This window comes from Ylistrum balloti, unplaced genomic scaffold (genome assembly GCF_031769215.1).
Source record: "Ylistrum balloti isolate Yb309-2 unplaced genomic scaffold, AGI_CSIRO_Ybal_v1 Utg370892, whole genome shotgun sequence".
Taxonomy (NCBI): domain Eukaryota; kingdom Metazoa; phylum Mollusca; class Bivalvia; order Pectinida; family Pectinidae; genus Ylistrum; species Ylistrum balloti.
In genome coordinates, this window is record NW_026782507.1 from 850,949 (window position 1) to 873,407 (window position 22,459).

Below are 22,459 nucleotides of genomic sequence, written 5' to 3' on the forward strand. Positions count from 1 at the left end.
AACAGAATTTATCCGGCATTCCTATCTTCCCTTGGATCATTCTCGTCAAATATTCCACAAAGCTCGACCTTCCTTCCCAAAAATATGTCCATTTCTTGTTTCACATTCCACTAGACCGACCTTCCTTCCCAACAATATGTCCATTTCTTGTCCAACATTCCACTAGACCGACCTTCCTTCCCAACAATATGCCCATTTCTTGTTCCACATTCCACTAGACCGACCTTCCTTCCCAACACATTCCACAAGACCAACCTTCCTTCCGAACAATGTGTCCATTTCTTATCCAACATTCCACTGGGCCGACCTTCTTTCCCAACAACATGTCCATTTCTTGTTCCACATTCCACCACAACGACTTTCCTTCCCTACACTTTGTCTGTTTCTCATCCTTCATTTATGGTATAAAATCATGTTTCACGCGCTATAACCAACACACGAGCTGACATTTTTTTAAACTCTTTTTTTTAAGTTAAGTGTGAACATTATCCAAAAAAAAAATGTTTGCTTTGATGAGAATCATTGTGACTTTGTAAAACAATGCATTTCGTTTAACGAACCTTTCTGACGTCCAATGGTATTATCTTAGGCAAGCTAATTTATTTTATTTTCGATTCATTATATGACTAGCAGCATATTTTTTAAACATAGTAGTGTGCTAATCAGCATGTGAAAAAAATTGAATGTTTATAATTTACTGTCGTCATCATACACGTGCTTCAGTATAAATAGGTCACGTAAGCTCTATTATTGTGTATTTTCGTTTGATACCAGTGTTGGTCTTTAGTGTTGTCATAATGAAATGCAGCTTTACTCATTCTTGGAAATATATGTTCATTTTAAGTTTAATATAGCATTATACGTTAAGACTGAAATGTACACTTATTCAATATTTTGTAGATTTTTGTATATTTTTGAGCTGTGGTTAAAATATTTTTTTCTGTTCACAGAATTATCCATGAAGGCGGATTTACAAGTGAAGACAACAAACAGTACAAACCCGTGGTGTACAGTAATACTATCCAGTCCCTGGTAGCTATTGTCCGCGCCATGAGCACACTAAACATCCCGTACGGCGATAACGAACGTGAGGTGAGGTTCTTGACAAACCTAAATAAAACTGGTTGTCACCATGACGTTTGATTCGTACATAGATACGTTTGAAAGCGTTTCCTTGACTAGTGTATGTGTTCTACTATTCTCCTATATTTACGTAATACTACGTCACCTACCATAACAACACGACTGGTTACTAGCCTTATGACAGCTCTTTAGACTCCCCCCCAGTTTGCTAGCAATTTTGCATAGTTACATAAACAAACCTATCATCGATTTCTTGTAATTTCATAAGTTCAGAAAGAGCATTCCCAAAAAAGTCACAGAATAGATTGTTTCATGAAAGGCCGCACGTTCCCATAAAATATCTTTAAACGTAATCTGGCGATATGTATGTGCATATAATTAATGATTTTCCAAAAATGGTAATGCATATGGGGAATTCAATTCCATTAAATAAAAAAATGGTCTTCTTTGTGTTTTGATGAATAGAACTACATTTTTCATTTTCATTAGTTTCACATACCAGAAAAAAGTCTTCAGATAATTTTAAAATATGTTCAATACATCAAGAGACTCGTTCTAATTATTGAATTCATAATGGCTAGGGCCATTACAGATCCTCGGTAGTTACTCAGTGGTCACGTTCATAGGTCTTTAAGGTGATATAAGAATCACACAACCATAGAATGAGGAACTAAAGAAAATATCTACTTGTAGTGGTATGGGCTCCATGTTAGTATACATTATATCTAAACCATTATGTAGAATCAAACTGAATATAATTTGTCATCGCCTAGAAATGCTTATATTATTATGATTATTTCTGACTGTGAAGAAAACAAACGTTGTCTAATATCAATACATATGCTTGACACGTATATCAAGCTGATTAACCATTTTACGAGTCGTAAGTTCGCAAGAACGTTTGACAGGGAAGGAGAGGAAGGTATCTTAGTCCATTCGATGCCGTAGTAGATCTGTGTACATCTAATGCTTTGAACAGCGATATTTCGTTGGCGTAGAGAGAGAGTGACTCATCCGTTTGCCTGCTAGAATATAGGAATCAACGGAGATTCTCATTAACAGGCAAACCAAATATAACTCACTGGGCTGGGCTTTTGGGTCCTGCTGCAGGGATACTCAGATTTTAAAATAGATACAGATGCTGCATTACACGTAGTGATTCTATACTCTCTCACAAATTTAGTCTCTGTGTGTTGAGGAGGATCCTCGTTATAGACCAAACGCCTTGCACGTGTGTGAGGAACTTGCTCGTGAGTTTATGGAGGATGTGTGTAGAATCGGGAGGGAGAGATAGATTACTAGAAAGAACGTGATGTTTATAGTACCCCAAGGGGCTTCATTACATACTGACCATATGTTTGGTCAACAATCACGGTAACTCAAACACACTGGGACAATGATCACCATTTATTATAAACAGTAGACAATGCACTATAAATACCGACGCTAAAGGCTTTTATAGTAGAGGTAGACCGAGATCAGTTTACACAGGAACACACGATAATGAATAGGATATCAGTAAAACAACGCCATATTGTTAAAAAAACTTCCTGTAGGAACGAATGATCTATATGGATCCGAAATGGATCAATACTGATGTGTCTCCAGATTAATGTTTTAAACTTCCCGTTGCCTACCATAAGGCTATGTTTTAAATCACCTACTTTGTATATTAATTTACCAAATACAGACATGCTTATTACGGTTTTAGGCGCCTAAGAAAATATTGAGCGAGACATAATGTAAACAAATAAGTTATGGAGAAATAATGAAAACTGCACATATTAAAGGTTTCTAACGTTCTGTAAACACAATTTGTAATATTACTGTGTAATGATATATCGACCTACAATCCAGTGTTCCTACATCACAACATCATGACAGTGTGTAATACTGTATTGACCTACACTCCAGTGTTCCTACATCACAACACCAGGACAGTGTGTAATACTATATTGACCTACAATCCAGCGTTCCAACATCACAACACCACGACAATGTGTAATACTACATTGACCTACAATCTAGTGTTTCTACATCACAACACCACGACAGTGTGTAATACTATATTGACCTACAATCTAGTGTTTCTACATCACAACACCACGACAGTGTGTAATACTATATTGACCTACAATCTAGTGTTTCTACATCACAACACCACGACAATGTGTAATACTATATTGACCTACAATCCAGTGTTCCTACATCACTACATCACAACACCACGACAATGTGTAATACTATATTGACCTGCAATCCAGTGTTCCTACATCACAACACCACGGCAATGTGTAATACTATATTGACCTACAATCCAGTGTTTCTACATCACTACATCACAACACCACGACAATGTGTAATACTATATTGACCTGCGATCCAGTGTTCCTACATCACAACACCACGGCAATGTGTAATACTATATTGACCTACAATCCAGTGTTTCTACATCACAACACCACGACAGTGTGTAACCTTACTGACCTACAATCCAGTGTTCCTACATCACAACACCACGACAATGTGTGACCTTACTGACCTACAATCCAGTGTTCCTACATCACTACATCACGACAATGTGTAACCTTACTGACCTACAATCCAGTGTTTCTACATCACAACACCACGACAATGTGTAACCTTACTGACCTACAATCTAGTGTTCCTACATCACAACACCACGACAGTGTGTAACCTTACTGACCTACAATCCAGTGATTCTACATCACAACATCACGACAATGTGTAACCTTACTGACCTACAATCCAGTGTTTCTACATCACAACACCACGACAATGTGTAATACTATATTGACCTACAATCCAGTGTTCATACATCATAACACTACGGCAGTGTGTAATACTATATTGACCTACAATCCAGTGTTCCTACATCACAACACCACGACAGTGTGTAATACTATATTGACCTACAGTCCAGTGTTCCTACATCACAACACCACGACAATGTGTAAACTTACTGACCTACAATCCAGTGTTTCTACATCACAACATCACGACAATGTGTTATCTTACTGACCTACATTCCAGTGTTCCTACATCACTACATCACGACAATATGTAACCACATTGACCTACAGTCCAGTGTTCCTACATCACTACACCACGACAATGTGTAACCTTACTGACCTACAATCTAGTGTTCCTACATCACAACACCACGACAATGTGTAATACTATATTGACCTACAATCCAGTGTTCCTACATCACAACACCACGACAGTGTGTAATACTATATTGACCTACAATCCAGTGTTTCTACATCACAACATCACGACAATGTGTAACCTTACTGACCTACAATCCAGTGTGCCTACATCACTACATCACGACAATATGTAACCACATTGACCTACAGTCCAGTGTTCCTACATCACTACACCACGACAATGTGTAATAGTATATTGACCTACAGTCCAGTATCCCTATCTTTGACGGCAATACAACAAAAAGTCATCACATATGATGTACCGTAATTTATTAGGTTCTATGATTCGATGAACATTGACAGGGTGTTTGGTAGATCCGTGTAAGCTAGTTGATCAAAGCCTAGTTAGCTTAAATGGGTTTTAATGCCAATTTTAACCATCTGTTTTTTTCTGTAAGATCTGAAATTTTCATTTTTTCTCCTTACATTCCTTTATCTTTAATTATCATGTAAGTGTATTGGAAGCAATCTTTTAGTTTTCGATGTATATCCGAAGTGTTTATTTCGGGTAAACTTTTAGACCAAATGGTCCAAATTATGCTGGGAATAATGGAAGACTGGCTTTTGAAAACACACAATTTTTGCAACGTTACAAAATACCAGAGTGAAATGGAAAATGAGGCAGTGGTCAGTTTAAAACTGAAATGAATGCGATGCTGAGTTGAAATAAGAAAGACATTTATCTCTGTATTTCGGCTACAAAGTCGACTATCTGTATACATTGTTAGCAATGTCTACCAATGATCTGTATAATTATGAATGTTGTTTTATGTTTTCCTTCCAACTACAGGAGACAAAGGTAGTATTATCATTGTAACTTCCCCACACATCTCATCAACACTTTGAATGCATTTAGTTTATCTTTTTCTCACTAGTTCTGTAGCCACGGGCACACTTCATTGACAAATCTGCTTTTTATTTGAATTCAACTTTTTACACTCTCATAATCAACATTTTTTTTCTGAACAATATTCGTACCTATTTATTTAAGGACCTTAAACATCTTGTTGATTTTAAGGTCTTGCCTTACTGTTTACTTTTATTGTTTACAAATATGGATAAAATATTTATATAAATATTGCATCGCCGCTATTTGATAATGATAAGGATCCTGAATTTTCTTTGTTGTTTTCCGATCCTCACTATGTTTCAGCATCTTTATTATTGTTCAAATTTTGTGTAGAATGTTGATTTTTTTTCCCGAACATGGAAGATGTTCATATTTTTTTATTGTCACCATCTTTCAATATTACATTGTTTTGTAGTTTTAAACTTGACATTTTTTTATTAGCCAATGCAAAAACACCGTTTATTTCTAAGATCTGTTTTCTACCCGATATAGTTCATTAGTCTGTAGCTGTTTTACTGAATATTTACGGTAATTTTAGTTTTACTCTACATGACACTGTAGCTGTTTTACTGAATATTTACGGTAACTGTAGTTTTACTATACATTTCACTGTAGCTATTTTACTGAATATTTACGGTAACTGTAGTTTTACTATACATTACACTGTAGCTATTTTACTGAATATTTACGGTAACTGTAGTTTTACTATACATTTCATTGTAGCTATTTTACTGAATATTTACGGTAACTGTAGTTTTACTATACATTACACTGAAGCTATTTTACTGAATATTTACGGTAACTGTAGTTTTTTACAGTTCATTGTAGCTATTTTACTGAATATTTACGGTAACTGTAGTTTTACTATACATTACACTGAAGCTATTTTACTGAATATTTACGGTAACTGTAGTTTTACTCTACATTTCACTGTAGCTGTTTTACTGAATATTTACGGTAACTGTAGTTTTACTATACATTTCACTGTAGCTATTTTACTGAATATTTACGGTAACTGTAGTTTTACTATACATTACACTGTAGCTGTTTTACTGAATATTTACGGTAACTGTAGTTTTACTCTACATTACACTGTAGCTATTTTACTGAATATTTACGGTAACTGTAGTTTTACTATACATTACACTGAAGCTATTTTACTGAATATTTACGGTAACTGTAGTTTTACTCTACAGTTCATTGTAGCTATTTTACTGAATATTTACGGTAACTGTAGTTTTACTATACATTACACTGAAGCTATTTTACTGAATATTTACGGTAACTGTAGTTTTACTCTACATTTCACTGTAGCTATTTTACTGAATATTTACGGTAACTGTAGTTTTACTATACATTACACCGAAGCTATTTTACTGAATATTTACGATAACTATAATTTTACTTCGCATTACACTGTAGCTGTTTTACTGAACATTACGGTAATTGTAGTTTTATCTACCGTAGCATCCAGTGTTGAGGACTCTTTGTTTCATATTTTGAATATTTTTTCTTAATGTTGTAGTAGTTGAATACTTTTTTAAAATTATAAATGAAACTCCATTTAAAATTTGTATGATTTATGCTAGTAGATTTAAGGTGATGATATATATTTCCACCTTTACAATCTCGATGGACCTGTTATATTAATACTCTTTGATGTTGCTATCAGTTTGACTTAAGATCCTCTTAATATGACGGGGTTTTAAGTTTTGTTAGAAGATTACAGGTTTCATTTCTAGACAACCTTTGATACATAGAATATGGTTTAATATTATCAGAAAAAAATCGAGGGCGTACTTTTGAAGAAGTTTTATGTTAATATCTGCAAAATTCTTGTCCGTATCAGTAAATGAAATGCGTGAAGACAAACACAGTTCATCGGCATTTGAGCATATCGTTGGTCATACTTGAATGTTTTCATTTTAATATTCTCAGTGTTCATAGTGTACAAATAATAGAAATCGACATCAATAAGGATTACAGGTATAAACAACAACAACAACAAATAAATAATATAATAATAGAATCACAATTTAATCACAAATTCTATGAAACTGACAAAATATGGGCAAGAGAAGTATTCACACGAGGACTCCTGAAAAAGTTAAAGGAGAGTCAGACCAGGTGCACCGGTAGTGTAAGCGCTTCTGCTGTAAGACATTTGTGTCAAACACCAGGATGGTCATTATTTTACTGTCGCGTTCTGTAGTTAGCTTTTTCTTTTCATTGTATGAACATAAACTATGAAATTATGTTTTTTCATTGTTCTCAAATTTTGGTGTTTTACAAAGAAAAAGTCTTCCTTGATATTTGATTTAGTGGACAATCTTACTCAAGAATCCAATTCTACTTAATTTCTTGTTAATTCTCAATAGTTTATTTTCTATAGTATTATTGCAGTGTCACTACAATGAGGAAACGCTTTTCATTTACGAGTTAAAAAAAGCTCCGAGCTCCATTTGAACGCATGTTCAACAATACAAGATGAATATATTTGTATGCAATATCCCACTATCGGGATAACATTTTTCGAATGTATATATCATTTTATATATTATATCATATTATATATTAGGATTAAACATTTCTTGAATTTTCTACTAGAATACTTCAAATGGAATTTTAGAAATATGAATGTCCCCGGCATCCTGATAGAATACAGAGGAATATGAGTATTGTCATTTCCTGATAGAATACAGAGGAATATGAGTATTGTCATTTCCTGATAGAATACAGAGGAATATGAGTATTGTCATTTCCTGATAGAATACAGAGGAATATGAGTATTCTTGTCATTTCCTGATAGAATACAGAGGAATATGAGTATTCTTGTCATTTCCTGATAGAATACAGAGGAATATGAGTATTCTTGTCATTTCCTGATAGAATAGAGAGGAATATGAGTATTCTTGTCATTTACTGGTGAAATACAGAGGAATATGAGTATTCTTGTCATTTCCTGATAGAACACAGAGGAATATGAGTATTCTTGTCATTTCCTGGTGAAATACAGAGGAATATGAGTATTGTCATTTCCTGATAGAATACAGAGGAATATGAGTATTCTTGTCATTTCCTGACAGAATACAGAGGAATATGAGTATTCCCGTCATTTCCTGACGGAATACAGAGGAATATGAGTATTCTTGTCATTTCCTGATAGAATACAGAGGAATATGAGTATTCCCGTCGTTTCCTGTTTGAATACAAAATTGGTGGTCTGACACGGTCTCGCCGTCTCGCGCCCTGCACGGCTCTGTGACATTGACTGTACACATACGCCGCACACCAGCCAACACTCTCTCCTGTCCATACCATAATCAATGGTAGCCATTATTTCTCAACCGGCAGAGTTAGGGCTCTTTATTGATGGAAGATGGCAGGCTGGTTGGCATGGCAACCCATCGAGAGAATCATTCATTAATGATAGGCAATCTCATTCACAGGTAAACCTAGATGTTTCCGTCTTCTTAATTCATAGTGTTGTTCTTAGTCTGCTTACATTCTTGTCTTTAACAAATTATTATGTATAGGGAACGCTAGCGAGAGAGCCCGTCCACATGCACTCGCTGGAAGCCATGTTTCCATCCCATAATACGGTTTACTAAATGTTGTTGCTGCTACTGCTGCTGTTGATGCGGTGGAAGTGGGCATTTCTGATTCTGACACGAGACGCAGGAGGGGGCGCGGTCGGTCCTACACACGTGCTGTGCCTAGACTTTGGTTATGTTTGTGTCTATGCAGTCATTACACTATAAATATCACATTAGCCCCCGCGTATGCCTGGTATGTTCGTCTTTCTGATGTTACGGGCGGTACAGTGCGACCCACTCTTGACACATTGAGTAGGGTGTGAGTAAAATCACATGGTAGACGATTAACATTGCATACAGTAGCTGCATAAACACAGGCCAATGTTTCACCCAGACTAGGACGGACATAGAATACAGTAACATATAACAAGGTTTTATAGACCTGCATAGATAAACACACCCGTGTTAATAACACAATGGTCTTGTCAGCACTGTAGGTTTGTACTTCAAACTGTATAATTTATATTATGATAAACTAATCTATTGGAATACTGTACTACTGTACACATAATTTGCCGCTGGCCTGGATTTTATAGACCTACTTGAAAATGAATTTACATGATAAATGTATTACGGGTATTTTACGACTGTTGCTGTTGGAGAGGAAAATATCGACGATAGCTAGACGTATTTGCATTAATAATTCATTAAAGTAATGAGATAGCAGTGACCAACACGTAGCCTGTCTGTGGAAAAGGTATACATTGCGCGTTTATACAGGTATTGATGTTTTAAAGGGATATCGACTGTTTTAGGTTGTGGGAATATACTACCTAGAAAAATTCCAATTAATATACAGGTGCCATAGATATCGAGTAACGTATATATGAACATATGTTTGCCGTATTTGGTTGAGATGGGCCGCGATGAGGTTTTTTATCACAAGCTCTCCAACTCGAGGCTTACATGGGACAGTCGTCAGGTACTGGTCGCAGGACGTTGGTTTTTCTCCGGGAACTCTCGCTTTCTCCCACCAACCAAACCTGACACATACCTAAATGACCCAGGCTGTTAATAGAACGCAAAGCACCAATACACCAAACTATTTGTTGTTTTGGTCGTGGGGTTTGGTGGGGGTTTGGTGGAGGTTCACAGACGGTGTCCATCAGTGATAGTGTCACTGTTACGGTATCATGACAATCTACCAGGTCACATAAATCAATCCAACATCTTCCTTTTTGAATTGCGAATGTAACAATTCCAAAATCATATTTTCTAGCCGAATAAACAGCAACAATGAAAGTACCCACATACCAACAGAATCCTACATGCAATCCGAACTCCGGACGAAGAAAGCCTATATTAAACTATGCTTGAGGAATTTTGTGTTTTTAGGGTGAACTAGAGGGATGGCAGAATAACAGAAAATGACAATATATTGCCTTGAGACTAACAAAACTATCGCGCAGAAGATATATTTTTAATGCTGAGCTATCGGAGCCAGTGTTTCTGAAACAATCATATGAAATTCTCCACAAGTAATAACGCTTGATTATATTGTATTGTTACTAGAGTGAATTACATGTATATTGCACCGTGTATATTACAATGCACATGGGACAATTCAGCTTTGTATTACTGAATTACTGACTGTTTATATGTTTGGAACATTTTTTAAAAAAGATTATGTAAATGTGATGCAGGTTTTAAGGTGCTGCTTTGTCAGTTTAAAACACTGTGTGTTTGTCGCTATATCTTAAACTTGATTAGAATTATACACAATGTGGTTTTTTTGTGTCTATTTAAACATGGTAAGATTTATACACAATATGATGTTTTGCGTCTATTTAAACATTTTATTAACTATATAAGAATTTTGATGATTGAATCCAGTAAAAACCTGACGACTCTTAAGATGATCGGGTGATGTTTCCTGTCTTTAGTGTGCATGGATACGAATCATGATGAAATCACCATCCCTGCTAATCAAGCCACTTACAGGTGATTGGGGTTATTATAAATTATTTACTAACGTAATACAGCCCCTAGTTTAGTTAATTGTCTACTTATATGTTTCAGTCTGATGCAAAGATAGTCTTGGATGTGATAGCCAGAATGGAGGACACCGAGCCGTTCTCAGAGGAACTTCTTGCTGCTATGAAACGGTTATGGGCCGATACTGGTGTTCAGGAGTGCTTCGGAAGATCGAACGAATACCAGCTTAACGATTCAGCGAAATAGTACGATACTTTAATTTATATGATGACGTATTGTTTAATTCAAATTAATTTCAAATAACCGTTATAAAACTTAAAGATAGAATGGAAAATTTACTTACAGGTGACTTACAACGTTACAACTTAAAATGGACCATTCGCTAGACGATTCTCATTGGGTTAGAGATGGAATGTCTTTTACAGATTTCTTCATGTGTGACATTTTTACCGAACGTGTTCAATATTTCTCTGAAATTATTTTATCAATTTGTTGAGAGGAATGAAAAAAAACATATGATTTTAACACGTATGATAATGATCGAACGTTTTACATAAAACATCATTATATACAGCTACCCGTTGTAGGTCAAAACTATTTATTACATGAAAAGGTCACGGAAGTTGCATGCTTCTAAATGACAATGCAGTTTAAAACGTCAGTGATAATGTCAATGTACATAACGAGGAGAATTCGACGGTTTGAGAAATTATAAGTCATAACAACTGTTTTCTAAATAGCATGGGTTTACGAGAGATCGTTGACACCCGTGGGACGATTGCGTATTATATGTCTGCAGTCTGCGTAACAAAAACGTCAGACCGGATGTTTAAATGTTTTATGATAATTTCATTAAAATGTGCATTTATTCATGCTTAGTCTAATAATGTGTATTGATTTATCGTTAAAACTGGTATTCAGTAAACAGTGTTCCTTAATAGACCGGAAGTTTAATTGTTTTACGATATTGTGGTTAAAATCTGCATTTAATTAAGTTTAATCCAATGTGTATCAATTCATTGTTTATACTAGTATTAAAGTTGGAATTAAATTGTATACTGTACCATATAAAACCTTGGGATGAATCTTGTGTTTATATTACATACATGTCTGGTGTTTGGAAAATGACAAATTCTCGCTAAAGCACATCAAGATAATAATTTTGCAGTTACTTTCAACAAATTCCAACAATTCTTGTTAATTTTGAGGTAGAATATATATCCACCCAGGTGACAAATTATATCGATTGATACCCCGTCCTCTTTTGACTATGGCTTGGATATCAAAACCTTAAAACAAACGTAGCTGTTAATGTCTTGCAACGCTGACATCCGGTGCCCTGATTATGATCGACGTCTCATGATTTTTGATGTTGTTGGAAAGGAATTCGTAAACAAAACAATTATCTTATTCCCTAGTGTTCAAAACAATAATTCTAACAAACCTAAACAGGAGCTTGTTTACAGTAAACAGTATGCAATGCGAAAGTTTAATGGTTAAAGAGTTTACAGAAAAGAAAACGGGTGAAAACCATGTGTTAAGTGGAATTGAAATGAAAAATGAACCTGACAATCATCTATATATCTATAAAATATAGAATTCTGTTTGACAATCATTCCCATTTGCAACCGATAACAACAACTGAATTGTTAGTAGTTAATTATGTAAAAAAAAAATCATATAATAAATTATACTGAGTTCAATTACGATTATGGTCTGGTGCAAATAGTGGCCAATTTCTCCTGTGATAATTAAATAATTGATTCTTCATTTTCTCTTTTTACAGCTTTTTAGATGATTTAGATCGATTAGGATCAAAAGATTATATGCCTACAGAGCAAGATATATTAAGAACAAGGGTTAAGACGACTGGCATTGTTGAAGTACACTTCTCATTTAAGAATTTAAATTTCAAGTAAGTATTCTGTCTAAACCCACCATTTGTCTGATTTATGTCTCAATGGGACGTCTGTCTCATGTATATTTCAGGAAAGGACTAAACTTAAACTTAATCCTTGCTCTTCGATCTCAAAGTTAACAATAAAATATTACATGGTATTTAGATTATTGAATAAAGGTAGTGGATTATTGAATAAAACATTGATTAAAATAAAATGTATTAAAATTTCTTGAATAAATTTTAACTTCTTTACTTACATCTGAACTATTTTTTAACATCTTAACTTTATTTTAAGGGTTGATGTTCCCGTTTATTGATAACAATGGCGATCTCACTGTCAAGAACAAATTTTGGGACATATACGTTGTTTCTTTTTAGATTATTTGATGTAGGAGGTCAAAGGTCGGAAAGGAAGAAGTGGATACATTGTTTTGAAGATGTAACAGCAATTATATTTTGTGTTGCTATGAGCGAGTACGACCAGGTCTTACACGAGGATGAAACAACAGTAAGTAAATTGCTCACAATAAGTCATATGCTGGAACCCTACACAAATTTTTTGTTTTGTGGGCGATCCTTTTTGATGGTTTTCATCGGAATAAATATCAACACGTGCTCTAAACATTGATACATGGATCCATTTCCGATTGTAGCAAAAGGTCACGTAATCATTTATGTATATATAGAAAACAGTATACAAATTGCATAACATAGAGAACAGGAAGTACTTCTTTATTTACCCTACGAAAGGAAATGTCACATTTTATTGTCATTTTACAATACCAGATGTATCACTTTTCAAGCGTCCATCAAACGTAAATAGTATCACTCTCGTAACGATTATATATTTGTCAGATGAGAAGATAAAGTGTAACGTGTGACAGTGATATGAGTTCTTCGTATTAAGTTGTATGATCGTCAGTTACATTGGAAAAATTGTTTTTGAGTTTCCATGAATATAAAATTTCTCAAACGGTACCATTTGGCTGTAGCTCTTTAAAAATCTAGATTCCAGCTACAGTTTTGTATATGCATATCGTTTTTCATAATTTACTGTTAATTGGAAAACGTCCTACTGCTTTTTGTATGATTTTCACCATTTTTGAGAAAATTATCTATTACGAGACATGGAAAGGTAATGTGTGATTTAGTATTTTAAGATGTTGGTTTGTTTTCTTCGTGTCTTTATTGGTATGTTAATCTCTACCTTCATCCTTCGTGTCTTTATTGGTATGTTAATCTCTACCTTCATCCTTCGTGTCTTTATTGGTATGTTATCTCTACCTTCATCCTTCGTGTCTTTATTGGTATGTTAATCTCTACGTCCAGACCCCTATCTGACCTGTCATAACTTACGTCTACTGTAAATGATGCCTATGTCTCATTTCAGAATCGAATGCAAGAGAGTCTAAAACTCTTCGACAATATTTGTAACAACAAATGGTTTACAGATACCTCCATCATTCTGTTCTTGAACAAGAAGGATCTCTTCGAGGAGAAGATCAAGAAGTCATCACTGACCATCTGTTTCAATGAGTACACAGGCAAGTGTCGATACCTCATAGTCAGAAATAAGTGCTTCCATCGATTGCCTCTTGAACGATTTAAATAATCCTCTCACAGCGTCATTTGTGTTTAATCTTTAGTTTTCTCTCTGAAGGATCCCAGTTGGTTCTATTAATGACAAACTTGTTTACCTTTTCTTTTCTAGAAGTACTCTAAAAGTCTTTATTTAGCAATAAATTTGTTTACTCTTTCGATTTACAGATGGATCGTAGTAGTCCATATTTATCGACAAATATGTTCACTCTGTTGTTTTATCGATAGTGGGGTGTATAATCAGTGTCCCGTTTTCGTTGAGATCACCCATTATGAAATTTATTCACTATTGACCTATTTACCTAGACTTCAATGCTGATTGAAAAGAAGATCGTTTTCATTTCTTCCATGTCTTAACACTGATAGGATAGGCACTGAAAGTTGGTACTGACATGTTGGCAGGTTTTATTCTCCAGAGCATTGCATCCATGGCTTGGCATGATAGCAGTGCTGTATGTACCAAGTTGAAGGTTCATACATTTTATGTCCTTAAATAACCAGAGCTATTTATAGGACGTTAAATGATATAAAAAGACAAAATCATACATCTTAGATAGATAATATCGTACATATGAAGTGAAATAAAAAATAGGATGGGATTTTTATTTTGATAAACATTTGACATTCAAAAAATTGATACCATATTATTTTTAATGGAATCTGACATCTTCTCTGCATACAAACCTCCGATATTATGTTTAGTTTGAAATATTTCTTTGTATCGTATCACGATTTTACAAGTAAAGCGTAAGAGAAAGGACAGGTTTAATATCCGTTAGACAGTGATAATAACATTGTACCTGTGGTAATAGTGAAACATCTGTCGGTGTTTTGGCTATACCATATATTGTAGTTTATATTACTCTTTGTTTTATCCGGTGGTTGTCACATATTTCTCATTTATGTGGTTTAACAATTGACCTTAAAAGGACCAAAATAGCTCACTGCAGTCATTGTTACACTTGAGATCTTTCTCCCTATCTGCTTTATTTTTCTTATATTTTAATCCATGTCTTCCACTTAAACATTGATCTTTACAGGTAATGCATCATCCATCCACATATTTGCTTTACATTTCTAAGCAGATAAACCAATCCACCGTCACCCAGTTTTGTATTATTCGACCTAAAAACCTATAAAACACTTGTTGTTGGGAACATCGTTTTTGAAAAAGTGATTTTAAACGTAGCTTAAAAACCCTCTTTAAAAAAACAAACAAAACAATACTTCCGTCATTAGCAAACGACATAGCAAATGAAAATTGAAAGAAAACACATGTCTTTCGTTATGAATCACAGAAACTTGTGTTTAAGATAAAGAGGAACAAGCTCTATCGAGATGATTTAAACTGAGATAATAAAACCAAATGTGGATTTGTTTTCACCCACAGCCATGAATATTTGTAAAGACTGTATTAATTTTACATCCCAAGTGACTGTTTTTTTCGCGATGTAAGAAAAAATCATTTAAACCATGTGTTTGACCATTGTTACATTTAAACAGTTGTTATTTCACAATTAAAATTCATTCACTTGTAATATGGAAACGAACCAATGAAAAGAAAAAAGGATTAAACATATATGAACTTCAGAGTTTACTGTAGGAGAATTATGAAGATATTCTTTATTTTCTAGTCTGTCGGAGTAATTAACATGGCCCTATGTTCTTCATGCTTAAATGTTGTTCTCGAAAATAACATTTGCTTACCTTTTGTGTTTACAGGAAACCAAACATATGAGGAGGCAGCTGCTTACATTCAGGCTCAGTTCGAGGCTAAGAACAAGAGTTCATCGAAAGAGATCTACTGCCACCAGACGTGCGCGACGGACACCAACAATATCCAGTTTGTATTTGACGCCGTCACTGACGTAATCATAGCCAATAACCTGCGTGGATGCGGATTGTACTAGGACCGGCGAGGTCACTGGGACTGTTCCTAAGACTGGGACCCGGCGAGGTCACTGGGGCTGTTCCTAAATCATCTATATACAGATCGGACGTGAGCATGTGTTGAGATTTTTATGTGCAGTGTAAGAATATGTGACCTTAAATTTGAAATAAAATTATGAACAAAATACCAATTATGGCGATGCCTGACTGCTTGCAGAGACAGAATGGTTGACATAAGAAGGAATTTATTGTCAACACAAACACGGTGTGAAATCAGAGCTGGAAGACATATATTAGAGAGATTTATTTCTCTTGTGAAAGATTATGTGCATTGGACTGTCCTCTTTCCCTCTCTCTCGCTCTGGCTTCAGAGTGATACGTTGCTATAGAGAGGCGGAAACATACTACTAGGCTACCGTCGTTATCTGTTCTCTGAACTGCTCAGTAGCCTGTTGAAGTCAGTATTGATCGAACACTGCGTTGTTCCTCATAGACAGGCGTTGAGGCAAAAATCGGTAATCAATACCAATATGTCACAGCCATCTTGGATTAATAGCACGGCGTCATACACCGGAAATGACGTATGCGATGCGATATCCAAATAAACTGCATAGCACATAGACAACTCAAGAAGAAATTAACATAAAGGACCGGACATGGATGTATCATCTTCCTGTAGGCTTCTGCATGAGAACTTTAATATTCTCGTAACGATCAATATATATGGTTTTCTTTTCTTTCAGCCTTGATACAACTCTACAGCGTCACATGGTTATATATATGATATATATATATGCTGTATTATGTGATAGCGATGGGAGAAACATGTAGGCCTGTGAACAAGCGATAAATACATGTATCTAATAAAAGGTATTATTTAGTTTGTAAAAGGCTATTTCACTTACATGTGGACAAACACTAACGTTTGTCATGCTATTTAACCATCACCCACTCGAGCTGTGCACACTGTACTTGTAACTGTGTAAACTATATGTAAAACGAAAGTGATGGAATATTTGCTATAAATGCGTGGTCCTATAGACAAACCTATTTCATTCTATTCTTTCAGCACCTCAATGTTTCTTCATTGTTTCGTAATATTGACATTGAAATCGTTTCGAAGAAAATTCTAAAATTAGAATATTTAATACAAAATACAAATAACGGGACAGTAATGATAAATGCGGGGACCTCTCTGGATAAAGTGCTTCGTTTTTCTCTTTTATCAAAGTGCATGTTTAAATCTTGTTGTATAAGAACACATCTGTCCATGTGTTCTGTAAGTGAATGGATTGAGTGCCTGTACCGTAGCTTGCAGTCACATTCTCTAGTTCAGTGTATGTTTGTGTCATATTTATAAGCAAGATAAAATATAGTGTATATTTGTGGATATTTGTAAGTTTTATCCTTTTTTTTAAATCTTGACATAAATGGAAATATATACAAAATTAAGTATTATGTAACTCATAACAACCACTTTATGAATCGTTATCGCCCGCTCGAGCACTACCCTATATTGGGACCATGAATGCTTTGGCAGTTTGCCAGAGTTATAAAAAGAAAATGGCTGTTTAGCCCTCCTAGGACTTGCCAAGCTTCGTCCTTTATGGGCCGGGAGTAGTGGGAAACTAGCCCCCTGGTACTTGTAGAATGATGTTATACATTATAACAAGTGGGGATGGTTTCTAAGTATAAGGGTAGGCTCTACCATGTCCTAACACCATGTCATACAATTATGGATTTACATATCTCTGCTTCAACAGATGTACCTGTACATACACAGGTAGTTATATATACATTTACCTCCTAAATACACTACTCCTGTGGCATACCATGATATACTTGTTTCCTTTGATGCAAACAGTCCTGGACACGGTAGATACATTTTATAACTTGATGTCTCCTGTAATTGTAGTGGTAGACGTGTATAGCCAGTCCTGTTTTCCTTTCCATGACAAGAGTAAGTTGAGAGTTACCTCCTCTTTAATGAGAGTTTGCAGATCAGCTTATCCGAAAATAAAGCATGTTTTTGACCATGATTAATTGACAGGTCTACCGCCATTACCGTTTCCATGACTACCGTGTTATTAACATATTTTTACATCTGTGTTTAATATGCTAATTAATGAGATCTAAGTAGTCCAGCTGTCATGCGCATAGAGACTTAATTGAGAAGCGCCAGAGATTTTTTTTAATTTTGTGTTTTTGCAACTGAAACATCAACCTAGCAAATGAATATGACAAGTGAAGTGAATAGTAATCGTTATGATATTGAGAATGCCGGCATTCTCAGTCAGGTAACAGTTGGGAGTGCATAAAGTGCTCGGATTTGTATATTTTTAGAAGTGATTTTTAATAGAAGTCTTTGACTTAAGGAGTAATTCACTTCCGTAAGAACCGTGGAATTCCGTCGATTTCACACAGAATGAGTGAAATCACGGACAGGTGCAATTTATCTTCATTTTACTTTTTGTGAACAAAGCTTTGGTAGTAAAGGAAGGACCCAAGTTATGGGTGTCAACAATGGAGTCTCTGGAGTAAGGACGCACAACGCCTCTAGGTACATCGACCATACAATGCTCAGCCAGTCAAAAAAAGTACCATCAAAGAAAAAATGTATGGCTTGTCATCTCAGACGTTCTGTGTTTTTATGAGATTGAGACCAGTTGACAAGATCGATTCTGTGTTAGATATAAAATCACAGGGCAGACAATGCTCGGAGATTTGAAGCTAGGGAGGGGCGGGGACCAAATATTTAAATCTGTACATGTTACTATAGTGTATACCGAGTGTTGCTGATGTATGTTGATTAAGACGCTGGCACCGTAAGCCGTTTTATGTTAGTATGACATAAACGCTCAAATGCTGTATTATACTATATATATATCTTGGTGTACGTAATATCATGCACGCCAACTGCCAGTCTCTTCTGTCGAGTTTATTGTCATCACGCATGCGTCGAGCGATTGGTCGGTCATCACGCACGCGTGTGCCGGTTAGTCGGTCATCACGCATGCGTCGACCGGTTAGTCGGTCGGCTTATTTATTTATTATTGGTATATTATAGAACTGTCGAGTGCAATATCTGATTGTATTGTGATTCTAGTCGATGTGTTATGAAAGGTGGGTCAAATCAGGACAGGAGGACGAGCGCGTGTGCCTTTCCTCTGTTGCGATCGATAGGATTTATTAAATGTGTGTGGAATACCTAGTTTATTTTTCTTTCCTGTGTTTGTTATTCATTATAGACCAGATCGAATGATTGTTAAAATATATTACATCATATCTCTTTATATCATAATTCACTTTCTTCTGCTTTCTCTGAATTAATAAAAAAAAGTTTAACCAACAAAAAACCTGCAAAATATCTTTCTACGTGTTCCATGTCTATCTGACGTCGACGTAGCGATAGTCAACTTCTGTTTAGCCTCATGGGAGACCGCAAAATCATCACAATAGAGCTTTTGAATTAATTTATTCAGCATCCCATGGATTAGATTCATAATATGATAATTATTAATTTATCCGCAAAACAGTCCCTATTCTTCATTTTCATTTAGATGTCGACAGTTGTGTATCTACATATTAACATTGAGTATACTAATACATTATTTGCTCGAGTTTTGCGTTGTATTCACAGAATGTAAGTACCTTGTGATAATTGAACCTCCTCACTGTGGCTTCTCCTGAGGAACTTTGTCGACACACGTCAGACTAAAACAAATAACTTGTATGTTTTCACCGTTTCTGTTATCTAACAGACATTTTTTCTCCTTTAAGGAAATTATTCGTTCATTTGTAGTCTCCAGCGCACAACTTTAAGTTATATAACCTTCCATTTATTTGTAAAATAACAAATAATACGTAGATTCAATGGCTTCTTATCACGATTAAACTTCAATGTAAGGTATCCTGATTTGCCAAGGATTCTTTTTAATTAGAACAAATACACCTATGTAATTATGTGATTGAAGTCTTGATTGAATCTGTTGAATTTCGAACCAGACTTAATGTGAATATCCTCCCCTTACGTGACATATAAGATTCGAGTAGATAATGAGTATCATCTTAAGAATTTGGATTTAATTTCTAAATGAATATTTGGTATCTGCGTAAATATTGTTTTGCTTGAGTATGTGTTGGCTACGGTTGTTGATTTTACTAAAAGGTCAAAGGTCAAATGTGATTATCATGACAAACTGTTTTTCTTTTCTCACCAATTGAATATATATATATATATATATAAATATATCTATGTATACTGTTTCTATAACAATAGTGATTTGTTTGGTGGAATGGCGATCACCCAAGCGTTGGTGTCTTAACAGACTACAATTTCAGTCGCTAGTTTGTGATTATGCTAATACAATGTTTATATTAAATTTGTTATGCTGAATAGTCGTATCTTGCTAGAAATCCTACAAATAAAACTACCACATATGTGGAAAATGTATTAGTTTCCCTTCGAATTAATTGCGACAAATGAACATCATTATGTGAGACAGTGGTTTTAATTACCAAGAAATAACTAGTAAAACCACTTACTTCTTATACAAAATCTAAATTCAAAAGTCGGTCCCCTCATAATATCTCTTTGAGGAATTAATTCAGGGCATTCCCTGACAATTACTTTTGTCTGACACCAAATTCTGTCTACATCACTAGGACTAGACGAGATGGTGTTGTCGTTTCGCTGAACAGTGCAAAAAGCCTATTGATTCTGAAGTCAGTTCTCATGATAGTAGTTTTTGTATGGGCACACATTAAAATCAGAAGTGTGTCACTAGTAGTCTCTACCGTCAAAACGTCATTATCTTGTTTCAAAAACACGTACTTGTTTGAACTTTGACCTCTTGGTTTGTCATTATGTTGTGTGATGGTAGAAAGTTTGCCGAATCTGATAACCTTTACGTCTGATTACTGTTGTATAACCATCCATCAACGCTTTAGTCCCCTTTACTAGTGTTCTCAAGATGATCAGTAGTATATGGTGTCATCCGATTTTTACCTGCGATTCACAACAGCAAATCCAAACCCTCCAATCAGCAACAGCTCCACTTACTGTTCAATAACATCCCGTATCAATCCACTAATCGTCAGTCAGTCTATCTTTAGTCACCCACACACACAGGAAGTGACGTACACAACCTCGTTTTAACATAGTCATTTGAAAGTCAGTCTGATTCAATGGTACGTATTTCTCCGACAATGTGTACTATTATTATCAATCATCACAATGCAAAACTGTATCGCCGATCTCTTCATAAGTTGTAGACGAATTGCAAAAATGAACAAAAAACTTGTTTGTGTCATTGTCCCTATCTTAAATTAACTTGAAATAAAACCTAGCATTTTATCATAAAAATGTCTTGTCGTTTGTTTCATTTTAGCATTCTTTTACACGATAGAGACATTTCATGGTTCCTTTATTGAAAAACAACATTTATACTCTGTGTATTACTGAAAAGTCGTAACAATCAAGAAAAGAAAATTTTTCTGATTTACCCTATGTAACCATTTATCGCAGTAAAAGTCCCTCACGAAGACTGATTTCATATCAATACAGGTTTTTTTTTACAAAATATAACCTAAGAAAAAACGACTCTCAAACCAAATAAACAAAAAATGTTGAATTATACCTTCAGAGAAGTTAATATTTCAATTTTACCTTTGAAAGACCAGCAAGTCTCCTTCAGTTTCAACCAAATATAAACGAGTTCCATTCAATTTTGAACCAAATACATCTAAATCTCATTCAATCATACTATCAGAAAGGTGAGCCTCTTATGGTTTTAATTTTGAAAGACGAGCAAGTCATGTAATAACGTTCGATTTCACCTGTCTTCTTCAATTGTACCTGAAATCTCGTCAAAATTAACTTAGATTATTTCAATTTTCATTTAATATTACCTCAATTAACACAAGTCTCATTTTACAACAACAAAATCAAGTTTGGATTAATTTTATATCGTGTATCATGAATATTCATTAACGACAGTTGAAGTACTAACACTCAAATCAGTGTACACCAGTTTACAGTTTAAACACTGGCCGTCCCTTTTCTGAAACATTTCCTTACCACATATATACAGAGCGCGTCTACATTCGTCTTGGACAAGGAGAACTAATTATACATTGAAAACAGTGATGTCTGAACATGTGAACTACAAAACTGTAAATGGATTACAGAACAGTATGCCATTGTTTTTACTGAACTAGACACAATCAATTTTATCCGAAATTGCTTACCAAGGAACTGTACAAAAATTGGCAACACATATTATGAATTGCACAATTATACTGATTCATGGGTCACCAGATATCATGGACTACAGAAGTATACAGATGTATGGGTCACCAGATATCATGGACT

At 35.0% G+C, this 22,459-nt stretch overlaps 1 protein-coding gene across 1 annotated transcript in view; it reads left to right on the forward strand.

The window, feature by feature from the left end:
- Positions 1 to 21,451, forward strand: part of LOC132559315 (guanine nucleotide-binding protein G(o) subunit alpha) — a 42,740-nt gene extending 21,289 nt beyond the window's left edge. The window contains exons 3-8 of the mRNA XM_060223925.1: positions 951 to 1,092; positions 10,782 to 10,942; positions 12,484 to 12,612; positions 12,976 to 13,105; positions 13,988 to 14,141; positions 15,919 to 21,451. Coding sequence (XP_060079908.1) covers positions 951 to 1,092; positions 10,782 to 10,942; positions 12,484 to 12,612; positions 12,976 to 13,105; positions 13,988 to 14,141; positions 15,919 to 16,106 — 904 coding nt within the window. The 3' untranslated portion in view covers positions 16,107 to 21,451. The remainder of the gene's footprint in view (positions 1 to 950; positions 1,093 to 10,781; positions 10,943 to 12,483; positions 12,613 to 12,975; positions 13,106 to 13,987; positions 14,142 to 15,918) is intronic.
- The last annotated feature ends 1,008 nt before the right edge of the window (positions 21,452 to 22,459 follow it).